We start from the raw sequence: 16775 nt of genomic DNA, 5'->3' as shown, positions 1-16775 counted from the left end.
GACACAGAGAGAGAGAGAGAGGCAGAGACACAGGCAGAGGGAGAAGCAGGCTCCATGCAGGAAGCCGACATGAGACTCGATCCCAGGTCTCCAGGATCAGGCTCTGGACTGAAGGCGGCGCTAAACCACTGAGCTACCCGGGCTGCCCAATTTATATATTTTTATTGTGTGAGGATAAGCATAACAAGATACAGTGGGTTTTTAGTTTTAAAAACTCTTTATAAAGTTTATACTTTCCATATACATTTGGCAGGTTATTTTGAATACTTGACCATTTGAGAACTTTAAAACTATTCAGTAACCACCTAAACTATCAAAATTAAGCATTATTGCCTTTCCTCTGATTTTATATGTGAAAAAACTCATTAAAATAATTATTTTGAAAACTATGAAGCAGATAAAAATGTTGTCTGAATAGTCAAAATACAGCTTCTTATGTTCATAAAAAAATTCTGGCACATGGCACATAATTCATGGAAATATCCCACAGGTCTTGCCTCATTTATTCACTCAAATTATCTCTTCAGTTTATTAACTCAAATTTGATTAGAAACATCATATTGTTAGGACTAGGTGTGAGGAGAGAGAGCATTTCTCACTTAATAACAATATTACTGACATTTTTGAGCTCTTATTATCTGCCAGACCTTATTCAGGACACTTTGCTTATATTATTTCTAATACTTTAATTGTTGTATTATTATCTTAAAGAGACAGAGAGCAAGATTGAAAGAACAAGAGAGATAAAGGGAGAGAGAACAAGATTGAGAACTAGAGCAAGGGGGGCAAGAGAGAGAGACATCAAGACTTCAGAGCATCACTAGAAAGTACAAAGTGAATGTCAATCTCAATTTTCCTTTTCTGAAGCACATGATCCTAGGGCTCTGCAGATCATAAAATACTTTCCTACTTCATACCTTTTTTTTTGAGATTTTATTTATTTGCGAGAGAGCATGAGTAGAGAGAAGAGGGAGAAGCAGGTTCCCTGTGCGCAGGGAGCCCCATGTGGGGTTTGATCCCAGGACCCCAAGATCATGACCTGAGCAAAAGGCAGATGTTTAACCGACCGAGCCACCCAGGCAACCCATTCATACTTTTTCTGAACAACAAACAAACTAAAGCACTAAAAAGCCTTCTGACTGTGCTAGCATCATGTAAAATTGATAGACTATAGACCAATTTCTCTTTTCTCTTTTGCTGCTTGTCACTTATGTCAAGACTTTACTGTATATGAAATATTGGTATTTCTTGCTCAAAATACCCGCACTTCTTATTTTAAAACATAATCTACTGCATAATAGATCTGACTTAGGACAGATTACTAAAGAGTTACTGTTAGATATTCTATAACTATTTCTTAAGGAGCTTAAATCAGAACTCAATATCCTCTTCCAAATGAAGAACCCTCTTTTACTTCTTTTAAAAAATATATTTCCCTAATAAAAAGAAGCCTTGAGAAAATATTCCAATGGGGCACCACTCTTCCTACAATAGGATGATGCCTTCCCTAAGACTCAGTGTGTTGTTTTGTGGGGTCCTTGCATCTATTTCTGGCCCCTATTTCTGGCAATTTCACAATTGCCCTACTGTGCTTAGCATCTTAAAAAAATACAATATAATGTATACCCCTCCTTAACTAAAGAGATTTTTTTTCTAAAATATTTTAAAAATCAGTTCAAGTTTTCTTATTTTAAATGTGAAAGGATTTTTGATCGGAATACTGAGGAATGATAAAATAGCTGTTCATATCAGAACACAAAAACACACACAAAAAAATCAATGAAACCAGTGCCTGCACTTTAGGAAGTTTATGGTTTAATTCTTTTCTTCCAAGGATCATTTAAATTGAAATTGTTATTATGTTATTTTTAACTACACTGTTGATTTGCAGAGATTAAATGGCAAATTTGCTCAAAGTACAGTATATTGCCTGTTTGCAGATCTGACTAGGAGTTAGGTTATTACTAATTGCAAAGAAATAAAGAGTTTTTTGCCCAATTAGGAATAAATCTGTAAAGGTCCAAAATTCAAGTGAAGATAAGAATTCTAGAATATCTACAAGATTTTCATTAATATTCCTCATATATAACTAAGTGCTTACCAGTTAAATCTATTTGTAGATGCTTGGGTTGATCTTATAGAAATGCCAAGTTCCCTCCATGTTATTATTCAAAAGCTCTCTCTGTCTCTATTTTATTAAATCTGTGTAACATTTCAAGCTGGTATTAAATCACACAATTTTCAAACACAAAATTTTCTATATATACAAGTAAAAAATATGCAGAGCTAAGACATTATATTGATGATTCAAGATACACTAAAAAAACAAGATCTTCTTCCACTGGTCAACAAGAAATTGGAATTTAGGAAAGATGGGTCTGATATTTCTTTCCTTATATATTATTTCTGAGGACAGGGTGGAAGCCAAGGGGTTTGCTTATAGAACTGGTGAAGTTTGACTTTAACTCTTTCACTGATAGCTAACACAATTGAAAACTTACTATGAACCCAGAACTATTCCACATGAGTTACAAGTGTTACAACCTGTACAGTAAGTCTATAGCTAAGCATTGTGCTCATCCCATGTGACAGATGTCATTGGGCCAGGGTCACTAACCTGCCAAGCTCTTCTGGCTGGCAATGGAAGAGGCCTGCCTTGGGCTCAGTCTGTCTAGCTCCAAAGCAATTAACCAGTACACACATTTCTTCTCAGTGTCAAAACATTTTGTGTTTTCTAAATGGATATATTTTCTAAGATATGTAAGCAAAGCCTTAAAATTCCAGAAACAAATTTTAACAGTATCTCTCCTCTTCTCCTTCCCCTTCTCTCTCCAACCTCACCATTCTCCCATGTTGACAAAGGCTCTCTTGGAAGTGGTTAAGATCCTAAAATCTACAGATTAGATACTGAAAGCAAAAAAAGCATGTCATAGTCAATGAAAACATAAAGAATCCTAAAATATGATGTATCAAAAGAATCATCAAACCAAAAATTTAAAAATCATGAATTAGAAACTTTAACCACAATTTCTGTCTGCAGCAACAGTAAAAGACCAACACAGGAATCATCATTCAAAGATTGAACAATGCGGGACACCTGAGTGGCTCAGAAGTTGATGACCTTCCTTTGGCCCAGGGCGTGATCCTGGAGTCCCAGGATCGAGTCCCATATCGGGCTCCCTGCGTGGAGCCTGCTTCTCTCTCTGCCTATGTCTCTGCCTCTCTCTCTGTGTCTCTCATGAATAAATACATAAAATTTTAAAAAGAAAAAAAAAAGAACACTGCATTTATAGTGTTGAATATATGTATAAGCTGAACTTCTAATGTTGATATATGATTATTTTCTGGACACAGAAAGAACTATTCCAGAAACTGATGTGTTTTAAGTAAAGAAATAATGTTTTTATATGGGGCAGTGTTACATGACTAATTCTAATATGAGGTCAACTAATCACTGCTCTGAAATTTATTTACAATTAAATATGTGCCAGGGATAGATTTCCTCGTAATATTTGAGTTACATAATTTAATTCATTTAATGCCATTTTACTAAAACAGTGCATCATTAAAGTAACCAGATTTAGAAAAAATAAAAGACAGTTAAATTTCAAATTTCAGATATTTGATATAATTTATTTTAGTCCACGTAAGTCCTAAATATTTCAAAGTACACGGCAATATTGCTATATTTGAGACATATATAGATACCTCCCAATGTCATTATCTATATTAAATTCAAATTTAGCTGATCATCCCATCTATTATTTGGCAAACTTACTTCAGGTTTATTAAAATGTGGGCATGTATATATTTGTTAGTTACACTAATCGGAATAATTCCCCTAGTAGAAATATGTGTCGAAATAATGCTCAAGTAAATTGGGGATATTTTAAATAAACATCAATAGTTTCGTCAAAAATTTCAAATTGTTTTAAAACTTTATGGACAATTTATTTTATTTATTTATTTTTACATATTAAGGTAAGATAGAATAATAGTTTGATTTTATGAGTCTATGTACCTTAGAGTTAGTAATTACTTTCATGTTTTCCTATGAAATGGCTTCATTTTGAGCTTAAAAAAACAACTTAATTTTATGCTTCTAAAAGGTAATGATATCAGTAAGCTTATTTTTAGATACGACTGATTTGCTTATTTACCTCTTCACTTCTACCACTCTCAAATTATTATAAACACAGACATAAAAGTAATTGTTATTTCACCTCTAGGGCATACTACATGTTCAAGGTTAAATACTGCCATTTCTCCTTATGGGTCCTTCAAGAATGAATCACATGACAGCACACAGTTCTGGAAATGCGATTCCATACCCATACAATGTAAGTTGACATTACCCTTACTTTACACTAGGAGGCATATTGTTACTATACATTTTTCTACTTACTAAACACTAATACTAAACACTTTGTGACCTGGTTTAATATGCTCAAATGCAAGAGAATATTATAAAACCTTTTAAGTATTTATAATAAATGAGTACTCAAAGCTAATTATTTTGGGAATTAAAGTCATACTTTAAATTGATGAGATCTAAAACTTTCCAGCAGAGAAAGCTTGAGTCCCAGCCTATTTTATAGGTATCTTTTAGCTACAATAGGTAATATTTCATAAAGTCATTTCACTGTACCTTTTAAGTAAAAAATAAATGGCAACAAAATGGAAAATGTATTGCAAGTAATGAATAGTAAATAATTTAAAATAATAAATGAATATAAGTATTTTAAAGTAAAACAGTGCAGATACTGGAGCATAAATTCACTCTACTATATAATTTTTATAAATCTTTAGCAAATAGCAATGTTTTGAAATCAGCCATCAGATATGCTAAACATGAAAAAGTCACGTGAAAAGTTTTCAAAGCATAAAGTTTTAAGAATTTGAAACTAAAAAAAAAAAGAATTTGAAACTAATGTTTTTTGTTTTTTTTTTTAGAATTTTATTTCTTCAAATGTGTAGCAATTTTACATTTGAAAACTCACTATGGTAATTTTTAAAACCTGATTGGAAATTTTGCTAAATAATCAGATACCTATTTTGTTTGTTCTACACTTTTTCAATATCTATTGATAATAATAATAACAATAAAATATAATGATACCTGTAAACTGAGCCTGTATTAAGTGCCAATAGCCCAGTGGCCCCAAGGTCTATGAGTTAGGTCATAGGTTATTTTGATTTCACAGCCTTTGTTCTTAATAACACTTACAAATAGTTGGTTCCCAAAAAAGTCATTGACTATATGTACAGGATTCAAATCTCTTCAGAGCTTTCAAATATCTTTACTCCACTCCACTTTCATCTTTGCCTGCCTTAAATGTTAAGGTTTGTGATGATTTTTTATTGGGTTCCTTGTCTCTCCTCATAATTATTGTATTTACTCAAAGAATATGACCAGGGTCATATTCCTACTTCCTAGATTTTCTTGTCTGGCAGCTCAAACTTTAAAATTTTTTTTTTTTTTAATCTATGATAGTCACAGAGAGAGAGAGAGAGAGAGAGAAAGAGGCAGAGACACAGGCGGAGGGAGAAGCAGGCTCCATGCACCGGGAGCCTGACGTGGGACTCGATCCCGGGTCTCCAGGATCGCGCCCTGGGCCAAAGGCAGGCGCCAAACCGCTGCGCCACCCAGGGATCCCTCAAACTTTAAAATTAAGGTAAAATTAGTAATTCCTAATCTGAGCTTTTCTCTTATATTTTCTAATTTATTTAATTGCATAATTCTCCAATGTTTCACAAACCAAAATCTTGAAAAGACTCTCAAGTCTTTCTTTTCCCTTATCTGCTACATCCTATCCTTCCCATCATTCAAAATCTGGTCCCCATCTATTTCGCAGTCCATTTTCATTTATTGTCACATACTCAAATAATTTAATAGCAACCATTTATTGAGTATCTATGTTTCAGGTTCTGTGCTAGGTGATTAGCTATGTCAAGTATCTGTAATCTTTATAACAATATTTTTATAGGTTATTAATAGCTCTATTTTGGAGGTTTGGAATCTAAGACCAAGTAGTGGAGCTAATCATATTTGCATGTGCTCCAAAGACAATGAACTATTCATTGCTTCCCCAAATATGAACCTTTCACAGCACCAAGAGGCCCCCACTGGTGAGAATGTTCACACACATGCCCAGGCATAAACATTTTATATGCTTGACAGTTTTTGTTCATCTAGTGTCACTTCTTCAAAGTATCACTTTAAAAGAAAAGAAAAAGAAAAAAACAAAGTATCACTTTATCTGGGCGCTGGGTGGTGCAGTTGGTTGAGCATCCCACTCTTGTTTTGGCTCAGGTCATGATCTCAGGGTCCTGGGATCCAGCCCAGGTTGGGCTCCATACTCAGCATGGAGTCTGCTTAAGATTCTCTCTCTTTCCCTCTGCCCTTCCTTCCTGCTCCTACATGCACATGTGTTTTCTCTCTACAATAAATATATTATATATAGTGCCTAAAAAGAAATTTTAAAACTAAAGTATCATTTTTATGAAAACAATCGTTATTGTTTACTTATTCAAGACTTATTCTATGCTAAAACCCACTTTTTTTATACATTTGGCATTAGCATTTATTATAATTCACTGTTACAGGTATCCAGTATCTTCTAAAAAATCAGTGTTTCTTTTCCTTTTTCCTCCTTTTTGGGGGGTGGGGTCTTCTTATAGTCTATAAAATGCTCATAGCCTACCTTCATAGAAAAAAAATTGCAAAACAATTTCAGGAACTTCATAGATTCTCAAAAACCTACTCATAGGCTTCTCCAACTAAGGAAATCTAGATTAAGAACTCTTGCTCTCCCAGTTTAGTAACGGAGAGTTTTTGTAAGTTTAGGAAGTCTTGGTTTTAATGTCTATTTCTAGAAGCTAGCATAGTACTTGGCACCACAGTAGACTACATGAGTATTAACAGAATAAACAGATAAATTAATAAATAAGTAAATCATGGAATAGTCAAGTGAATAAAGGATCTTAAACAAAAACTTTTGAATACTAAGGTATATCAGGATGACTAAGTCTTATACAGATTGTGGCAGACATATTTTAGGGTGGACCCTTATGGTCCCCACCTCCTGGTATTCATAACTGTGTGTATCCACTTCCCTTGAGTGTGGGCAGGACCTAAGACTTGCTTCTAACCAATAGAATATGCCTGGTGACAAAATGCAACTCCGATGATTAAGTTCTCTAAAATATTATGCTGTTACAAACCCACTCTAGAGACTCTATCTCTCTAATTGGCTTTAAAGAAGTAAGTAGACATGTTAGGAGGCATGTGTAGCTAGCACCTGAGGGTGGTCTCTAGAAGCTGAGAGCAGACTCCAGCTGAAGACCAGAAAGATGCTGAGGTGCTCAATCCTACAAATGCAAGGAAATAAATTCTGCTAACAGTCTGAAAAATCTTAGCAAATTCTTCCACGGTTTGCCTGTAGATGAGAATGTAACCTGGCTGACACCCTGATTGCTGGCTTTTGAGACCCTATACAGAGAATTCAGACAAACCATGGTCAGACTCTTGACTTTTTTTTTTCAGACTCTTGACTTAAAGATACTGTGAGATTATGGATGTGTGCTGCTATAAGGCACTAAGTGTTGTAATTAGCCAAAGAACACAGACGGTAGGTACATAGAAAGGAGATGGGGAGATATAATATATATATATTTCGTTTACAATATAGATCATTCTGCTCCAGAAAGCTTTCTGCCCCAATTTTGAGATGAAAATAAATAATAGATAAGTTTTGAAGTCAGAATTAGAAAAATATATTTAATAAAGCAAAAAATTAAAGTCTCATAGAATAAAATAAGGTAATCAAATTATTATTATTTCCTCCTTTATTTTTTAAATTAGTTTTTCTCTTTTTTTTTTAAAGATTTTATTTACTTATTCAGAGACACAAAGAGAGAGAGAGAGGCAGAGACACAGGCAGAGGGAGAAGCAGGCTCCACACAAGGAGCCAGCCCAATGTGGGACTCGATCCCAGGTCTCCAGGATCACGCCCTGGGCTGAAGGCGGCACTAAACTGCTGAGCCTCCAGGGCTGCCCTATTTTTCCCCTTTAAACTGAAATCACAATAGGATTAATTTCTTTTTCTCTATATTATTATCTAAGGAACTCTGCATTTATTAATTCAGGATCCATTATTGTATAGTCACCATGAACTGACTATGAAAATCCCATGGGGAAATATACACAGCAGGTGACAATATAAAACTTCTGAACAATATTCTGTGAGTTTGTATAATTAGCTCAACCCAGGCTACTTAGAAAAATTATAAACACAGTTCATAAAGTTATTTAATACAATACTGTGCCAAAAAAATAAAATTCATGTTTAATTCCCAAAGCATATTATGGCTAATGATTGTTTTTTCCTGCAGGTTAGTATTAGCACAAATTCTTAGGATTGAAATTTGGATTTATTTTTTCTGAATTTTTAAAAATCTTTTTAATTTATTAACCTGTTTATTTTCTTCCTACACTGACAGTCTATCTCTCATACCTACATATTTCAAATTCTCGACATTTCTTAGCATGTACAACTGACAGGAAGAATATTTTTATGTAAATATACAAAAAATATACATATTAAGAATAAATATTTCCTCAGCTCTACATCAGGTGCTTTCCATTTATGTCACCTCATCACCAAATGAAAGCATAATTTTAAATACATTATTAAAATTGTTGAAGATACAATTAATTAAAAGGAAGAAATCAATGTTCCAAGCTAAAGATAGCTACAGTTAACCTGGTGTACTTTTGTTTATTTATTTATTTTTATTTCAATAGAACAATTTTAATTTGTTTGATTGTATTTCATGTGCTGTTGAAATACTGATTTATTCATTCAGTCACAAATACACATTACTGGCCTACTCTATGCCAGGTGCTGTCATCCACAGAGAATAGAAAGGTGAGCAAACCAGTCCTCACTGATTAATGGGACAGACAATTGTTAATCAAATAATCATACAGGTTTTCTCTGAGGAAAATGTGTAAGAAAAAAAAAAGGACAAAAGATATAAAGGTCATGAAAAGGAAAAATTATTTACTGAAAAGAGCACTAAACAAGAGTTGACATATATGAATTTTATTCTTAACTCAAAAACTATGTAACTGTAGGCAAAGCCTCCCCTTTTAATGCCTCTGTATAGAAATATGTTATACTGTATGATCTGCAGGGTTCTACTAAGGACTAACCCATGCCTCCCCTCCAAAAAGCAAAACAAAACAAAACCACAGGAGCAGATCTTTCATAACTTGTTCATCTTGCTAACAGATCATTCAACCAAGTCATCTTAAGATCCAATTTCTCAAATCTTCCCTTAAAAAGTAAGATTGTCATGACCCATGAGGTCATGACCTGAGAGGGAATCAAGAGTCAGACACTTAACCAACTGAGCCACCCAGGCACCCAGAAGGAGCTGCTTGGGGCAGCTAGAAAGAAAAAAAAAATGTGTGTATATATCTCTACACCTAGATATAGAGGTATATACATTAGTGCCATAGAATTTAAAATTCAATGCCAGTGATGACACTGCTGTAAGCCATGTGTACATGAAGGTGGTTTCTCTGCACAGAGAGAGCATAAGCTGTGGAGTCAGGCACTCCTAAATTCATATTGTGCCTCAGCTATCTGTTAAGTAATTTTAGACAAATAACTGAAATTTCCTGAAATCCAATCTACTTAAACACTATATAATTTGTAATATTGGTATGGAATCATGGACAATATATTGAAGCATTTACTAGCATCCCTGACTTATAAGTAGACCTGAATAAATATTACCCTTACATATCCTCCAGTACCGAAATTATCCTTAGTGAGAAAGAAATCCACCAACTGACTCAAATATAGTCCAGAAAGAGTCAGGAGCATACGAACAGATAGGGCTTTAATAAAGTAAATATAATCTGCAATTTTGCACATGTTAAACAGCAGAACATCTTTTAAAATGACATTTAAAAGAAATGCCAGATATAAAAATAACTCTATTTATGATTCTCAGTGGGACAAGATTAAGCCTTAATTCTGAATTAGTGGTAATAAGCTGTTCCTGATCTGATCACATAATTGTTTTTGTTTGCCTTTAAGTTAGTGAAATTCTGGGGATCCCTGGGTGGCGCAGCGGTTTGGCGCCGGCCTTTGGCCCAGGGCGCGATCCTGGAGACCCGGGATCGAATCCCACATCGGGCTCCCGGTGCATGGAGCCTGCTTCTCCCTCTGCCTGTGTCTCTGCCTCTCTCTCTCTCTCTCTCTCTGTGACTATCATTAAAAATAGCAAACTTCCACTGAAAATCCCCTTAGTATTTTCTTAGAAGTAATGATTTTATTGAATTATACGTGGAGTATATGATCACATTCATGAGCTGCCTTCTTAAAGAAATATGATCTACTCTGCTATTGGGAATAGTTCAAGTCTCTATATGCAGAAAAGGTGGCAAAACTCTGTTCAAGACATTCTGCATGTGAGTGTGTTATCTGTGGGGAAGCTGACTATATGTTCTAAGACTCAGATGTGCCTAGAACACGGAGACACCATCTCTTTGCCAAAGGATACTTGTCATCACGCCCTGTCCTTAAACTCCCCCTGGGTGTTACACAAACAGAGCTGGGCTGAGGTTCTTGCTTAACGGTTTTATTGCTAAATTCTAAGGAGAACTTTTCAAAGACTTTATTTTACTCAAAAGGTCTTTAATGGAAGCAAATGCCAATTTACATTCTAGTCTTCCAAATACAAATGTAATTACTGAAAATCTCTGTTTAATTGCAATTTCACCATTTGAAATATACTTCAATGTATAAAATATGCTTGCTTTATACAAAACCATCTGGCTATACTTTTGCATAATAAACCATATCTTTAGTTCAAAACAACTAATAGAAAAAGGAAGAACTTGGATATTTCATATATTGATTCTGGGTTTTATATCAGTCTCCTACTATACATTTAAAATAAACTTCACAGTTTGAGATTTGTAAAAGATTAAGAAGAACAATATAATAAGACTTTTTTTTTTTTTTAATTTATGATAGCCACAGAGAGAGAGAGAGAGAGGCAGAGACACAGGCAGAGGGAGAAGCAGACTCCATGCACCGGGAGCCCGATGTGGGATTCGATCCCAGGTCTCCAGAATCGCGCCCTGGGCCAAAGGCAGGTGCCAAACCACTGCGCCACCCAGGGATCCCTATAATAAGACTTTATACATCCATTATCCAACCTCAACAAGCACTAACATTTCATTGTTTAATTTAGTCCCATTATTACTATCACCATTATCATCATTATTAGTATTTTGCTGAAGTATCATTAAAACAAATTCCCGGACATTATATTGTTTCTGCTATAAATTCTTCACAGTCCATCACTGCCAATAGGGATTTCTCTTAATAAAATTACTATACCATTATCACATCTAACAAAATAAGAAATTCTTAATATTATTTAAAACCCAACACATACTCATATAGCGACAATTGTCTTAAAAAATGTTTATGATACTGAAAAAAAGAAACAAACTTACTGGTCACCACTGTAGGCTTCTGGGGCACCAGTTCATTTTATAAATTAATATACCAACCAAGTATATACTTTGAATTTCCTGTGAGAACTGGATCTCATGTGGTAATCAATGACTAATGGGTTGAAGTTATTCATCGCATGTTTTTTAAAACTATGTCATTAAAAAGGAATAGTTTCTTTTACCTATCACTTTTATATCCACTCACTATACAATTTAATAGCATGCTCTGTAATTATTTTGGCAATAAACACAACTATCATATTACACGATTATTTATGAAAATAATTTCAAGTGTTAGTATACTTATTTTTTCTGTATATATATATATATATATATATATATATATATATATATATATCCCTTTACCTGCTCCAGTCTTTTCAAACAGCTATTGGCTTTAGATTCACAGCATAGATAAGGATGAGACAGGGTAGAGAACGGTAAAAAGGTATTCTGTTATTTTTCGAAGTTCTAAACTTACCACGGAGATTAGTTTTTTCAATTGCTACTAGGAGAAAAAAAGGTTGGAGGAATTTTGTCTTTGTGGAAAACTATCAAGAAATACAGTGGGGACGTCCAGCTGCAGACATTAAAAACATTTACTCAGCCTGGCTGGGATGGAAGGGATGAAAGAAATAGGAATAGAGGGGAGAGATTCTACATGGTGCTTGTTGGGCAGAAATCAGAGAAACCTAGCAGGTTAAGATCACAGAGTCTTGAGCCTAGATCCCATGGCTGAATCCAGGCAAGCAGGAAGGTCCTAGGGTAATAAACTCATCATGCATCTAGGTACTACGGTCCAGAGACAGCCATGAACAAACTCCTTTGCCCACCAGTGGCATGAAGACAATGACAGTAGTCATGAAGGGGCCAGGCGGGTTGAGATATAGGCAAGTATTATTTGAGATACTTGTGGACCTAGTGAAACAAGAGGAATCACAGTAGACAGATAATCAAGGAACCAGAATATTCTAATTCATTTCAGCATGATGTAGATCATGTGAAATTGAGGGGGGTGAGTGAATTTTCAAGCTTTTTTTTTTTTAATAAAACAAAGAAAAGAAAGTTGTATGTCCAGCACATCTGAACTACTGGCATCAGCCACATCTGATACAATAAAGACTACTGTAGATTTTGCATAATATCATTTACAAAAACCATCAATTATAGGTGTATAATTTGTGAACTTTATTTTTGGATTGCATGTAAAAACCTTCATATTTTATTTTTTTCAAAATTCATGTATTTGGTGTAATACAAAATTTATGATGCTAACAACTCAGAAGTATAAATTTGAAAGCAAAGAAGAATACTGTAGAGCAATACCACCGTGTGTGTATAGAAGCAAGACCCTATATTAAAGCCTAATGTTTCCAAAAACTCTCATTAAATACACTGTTTATTAATCCTGTTTAAAAAGTATAATTAAAAAAGTATAATGAAAGAAAATACTATGGAATCACTACTAATCTTCAAAGATGTATTTTTGAGAAGCATAACATTTTAAAAAATAGGAATCTGTACAGGTTTAATACTTAATAACCATACAAATAATACTGACATTCATGATGTACATGGATAGAGCACATTTAATATAAAATCTTGGTTCTTCAAGAATTATCACACCACTGACAGAAAACCCCACTGAAGACAAAGAACACAGTCTAGATCTGAATAGCAAGATTATTACTATCGAAGATTACTGCTTCAATTATACTATACCTCACTTCACAAATTCCTCAAAGTTAATTACAAAAATACAACTGTGGAATTTTAAGATGATATATCATAATACTGTCCTAATATGAATTACTATTTAGTTATGAATCTCTTAATATTTCTAGGCTATTCTGATTAATTCTGCTCTAGACATTTACAGAGGAGGTTAAAATCTTAAGTCCCATTAAATGTCAAAAGAATAGCTGGCTTCCAGGGGCCCTCAGGGCTCCTCCTTTCCTTCTCTGCCTATTCTCCTTCTTTCTTAATGATGAATAAGGAAGTTATCTCCACCAAGGAGTAGTTTAACACACTTTATTGACCATGATTCTCCTGGGTGAAGTCACTGTTTTGGGTTGAATGTTGGAGTGTGCAAGAGTATGTCATCCTTTGGGTCTCTTTTTCCATGTGACTAGATTGGTAAAAACTCTGGGGACCTCTTGAAGCTATTTTGAAAGAAGGGCCTTTTTTTTTTTTTTTTTTTGGTTTTAGAATCTTCTTTAACTGCTACCTTTTGGCAGCTCACTTAGTGCTACTGCCCTGGTCTAAAAGGCATTAGGTGAGTAGTTACACATTTTGGATAAAGTTCTGGTCTAAGGTAACTTAGGTTAGCCATACTTAAAGTCTACTTTTCTTCCCCTTTTACTTCTGTAAAAAACAACAGACAAACAAACAGAACCCAACTTTGGTGAACTGTACAGATAATACCTAAAACTGTTTTCTTAAAACAAGAGTCTTCCTGTCTTGGTTTTAGCTGAAGCCCAAAGACGTTAGAATTCAACCATTCCCACATGCAGAAGAGGAGGCCAAGAACCAGTTTGGTACTCTCAGCTTAATGACAATATGAGATGTCTTAAAATTGGAGATTGGGAAGTTGAAAACCAGGAAATCAGTTAAGAAAAAGCTATCTTACCTATCTGACCTCTCACACATGTCTAGGAAAGGATGATTCAGAGGAATCACTTAGATTCAATGGTACTTAGACTAATCAAAACCAGGACATCTAAGAAGGGCAGTTGGCCAGCTCTTCCAAATGCCATGGGATGAGAAGCCACCTCTTTGCATATGGCCTGCCCTTCTGGATATATGAAGTAAAAAGATACACTTATGTTTTCCTTATGAATTGAATATACAGAATGTGAAAGATCAAGAAGCAGAGCTGGTGTACAATTTACTTAGGTCTTTGTAAAAGAGTGGTTGGAGTAGAGAGAAACTTCAGCAGAAAGAAGAGGCAAATGTAACTATGCATGCCCATGGGAAGAAAGATACTGATTGGAGAAACATGCAGAAATGGGTGCATAGCTTTAGGAGATGGGGGGTAATATGTACAAAAGATCTCCAATCACCCTGGAAACAAAGAGGCAGTTTATAAATCCTAGAAGTCAGAGAACACCAATTCTGGATTCTCACAATAGATGAGTTAAGAAAGCCTTTGTGCTGTTTACCTCCTCTTGGTATTATACTTCAACCACAGAATTGCCAGAGGCAAATCAATGTCTACTGCAGAAGAGAAGTAGCTAGAAAATTAGGGAAAGCTCACCCTATCCCCATTTCTCACTGTAGTCCACCAGCCTGATGCAGGTCAAGATGAGTCAGAAAACAGTTTTAATTTAAATCAAGTAGAAATCACAGTCATTACTCTGGACTGGACATAATTATTGCATTAGACTTTTAACTTTTTAATGAAAGTGAACTAGTCAGTGATTTTTTTTTAATATAATCACACACCAAAAAAAAGGTATAGTACATGCCCCAAATTACCTGCAAAGGCAAAGAAAGAAGTACCCTCACAGGGCTTACTTTGAATGGGCAATGATTTCTGAGGTATAGTGTGGCTCTGTTCAGAATAAAGACTTTTGCGAATTCCACCTCACTCATTCTGCTTGTTCAATGCAATCGGTTAAAAACATATCCAAAATTGAAATAGACCAAAAAAAAAAAAAAGCAAGACCCCCAAATCATTATCACCCCTCTTTGCACTTGCTTTAAAGTCTTCTCTAGAGAATAGCATTCCACAGAACAACAACAGGCGCAGCAGACTTGATATATTTTGAATACAGCAACAAGAAAGCCAGCAGAACCCAAAAGTCCATTGCCTGGCTCCCCCCAGATCACCATTCAAAGGCGAGTGCACGCAACAGAAAAGCAGAACTCCACGGTCACAGAGTTTAAGGGGACTCACCGAGTTGGGGTCGGAGTTGCCATCTGCTTCGGTCCTCTTGTCCGGAGAGGCCTGGTCGTAGAATTCGTCCTGTGGCTGAACCAGAGGAAGAGGGTGTGAGATCAGGGTTCCACTACCCACCGGCTCGTGGTCTCCTAGACCACTGTCACTGCAGCTTTCCTGGGAGCCGTCGGGGAGGTGAAAGGTAACGCGGCGCTGCGACTACAAAGAAGACCACAGGACACTCGGATTAACACTCTTCCCAGGTCAAAGGGGCGCGGCCCTACACACAGTCAAAACAACTCTTAACAAATGATACAACGTAAAAGCAAAACAGATGAAACTTGGAACAAATCTAGCAATGAAATTTACCATTTTCTATTTACCATAGGATGTCTAACTTGCAAAATACAAGAAAGAATTTCAGTCTCGTTTAAGAACAAAAAACCCCCCAATGGTAAACCGTTGAAAATTATAGCAAAAAAAAAGTCAACAAGAGAATATACTAGTTGTCAGTTATTAAAAAAAATAAAAAACACCTGAAATAAGCAGAAAAATGCAAATATTTGTTCCATAGATCAGAATAAATACATATATAATGTAACATTCCAATTCTTTTGAATGAACAGGCATTTTGTTTACTTAATGGTTTTAAGGTAGTTGCAAAGAAGTCATGATTGCCCACTGGCTCAGATATTACTACCAGTCTTTGGTTATAGAACATCCCAGTAGAAAGGTATTAGGAATATTATTCTGGCATCCATTTTTACAATGTCACTATCAGAAGTGACCTAAAATATGTATATCGGTACTTCAATACATTTTAGTGTTTTAATAAAATAGAAGTGTGCATTTCAGCACAGATTTCTGCTTAGTACTCTTGGTAAATGTTCTTTAGCTGATGTAATCCATGAGATATGAGAATATTTGCAGCTGTGTGGGGTGGAGATTTATGACTTATGGAATTATATGAGAGTAGTAAATTTGTGCTGTATGTCTGACTGCACCTAATTTTCATTCTGCTTTAACAGCCAAAAGACCTTTCAATATCATGTCACATGTGACCACTTTTACTCATATTTAACAAAATTATGAATATATAAGTAATAAAGTATATAAAATATAAGTATGTAATGTATAATCACTTTATAATACATAAAACTTGTGTTTTTCCCAGAGGCAATTTATAGACTGTATCCATTTCTAAGAAAAAAGAATGCAGTTAGACACAAATGCTATAGATAGATATATTGCCACTCTATAAATGCATTTTTATAGACAACAATAGAACATAGGCTATTTCCTATGAGTCACTGGTTCAAATCCAGCTCAGAGTCATAATGGAGAAGAGCTGAT

At 35.0% G+C, this 16775-nt stretch overlaps 1 protein-coding gene across 4 annotated transcripts in view; it reads right to left on the bottom strand.

Moving 5' to 3' along the window:
* Positions 1 to 16775, bottom strand: part of PCDH9 (protocadherin 9) — an 885767-nt gene that overhangs the window by 298731 nt on the left and 570261 nt on the right. For 2 of the 4 annotated variants that reach the window (XM_041731044.1, XM_041731045.1), the window contains one exon: positions 15441 to 15641. In XM_041731044.1, the coding sequence (XP_041586978.1) occupies positions 15441 to 15641 (201 nt within the window). The remainder of the gene's footprint in view (positions 1 to 15440; positions 15642 to 16775) is intronic. The other 2 variants (XM_041731046.1, XM_041731047.1) reach the window with 1 other exon arrangement.

Source organism: Vulpes lagopus, chromosome 16 (assembly GCF_018345385.1).
Source record: "Vulpes lagopus strain Blue_001 chromosome 16, ASM1834538v1, whole genome shotgun sequence".
Classification (NCBI taxonomy): Eukaryota; Metazoa; Chordata; class Mammalia; order Carnivora; family Canidae; genus Vulpes; species Vulpes lagopus.
The sequence above is the reverse complement of the archived record's forward strand: the minus strand, read 5'-3'. Positions and strand labels throughout refer to the sequence as shown.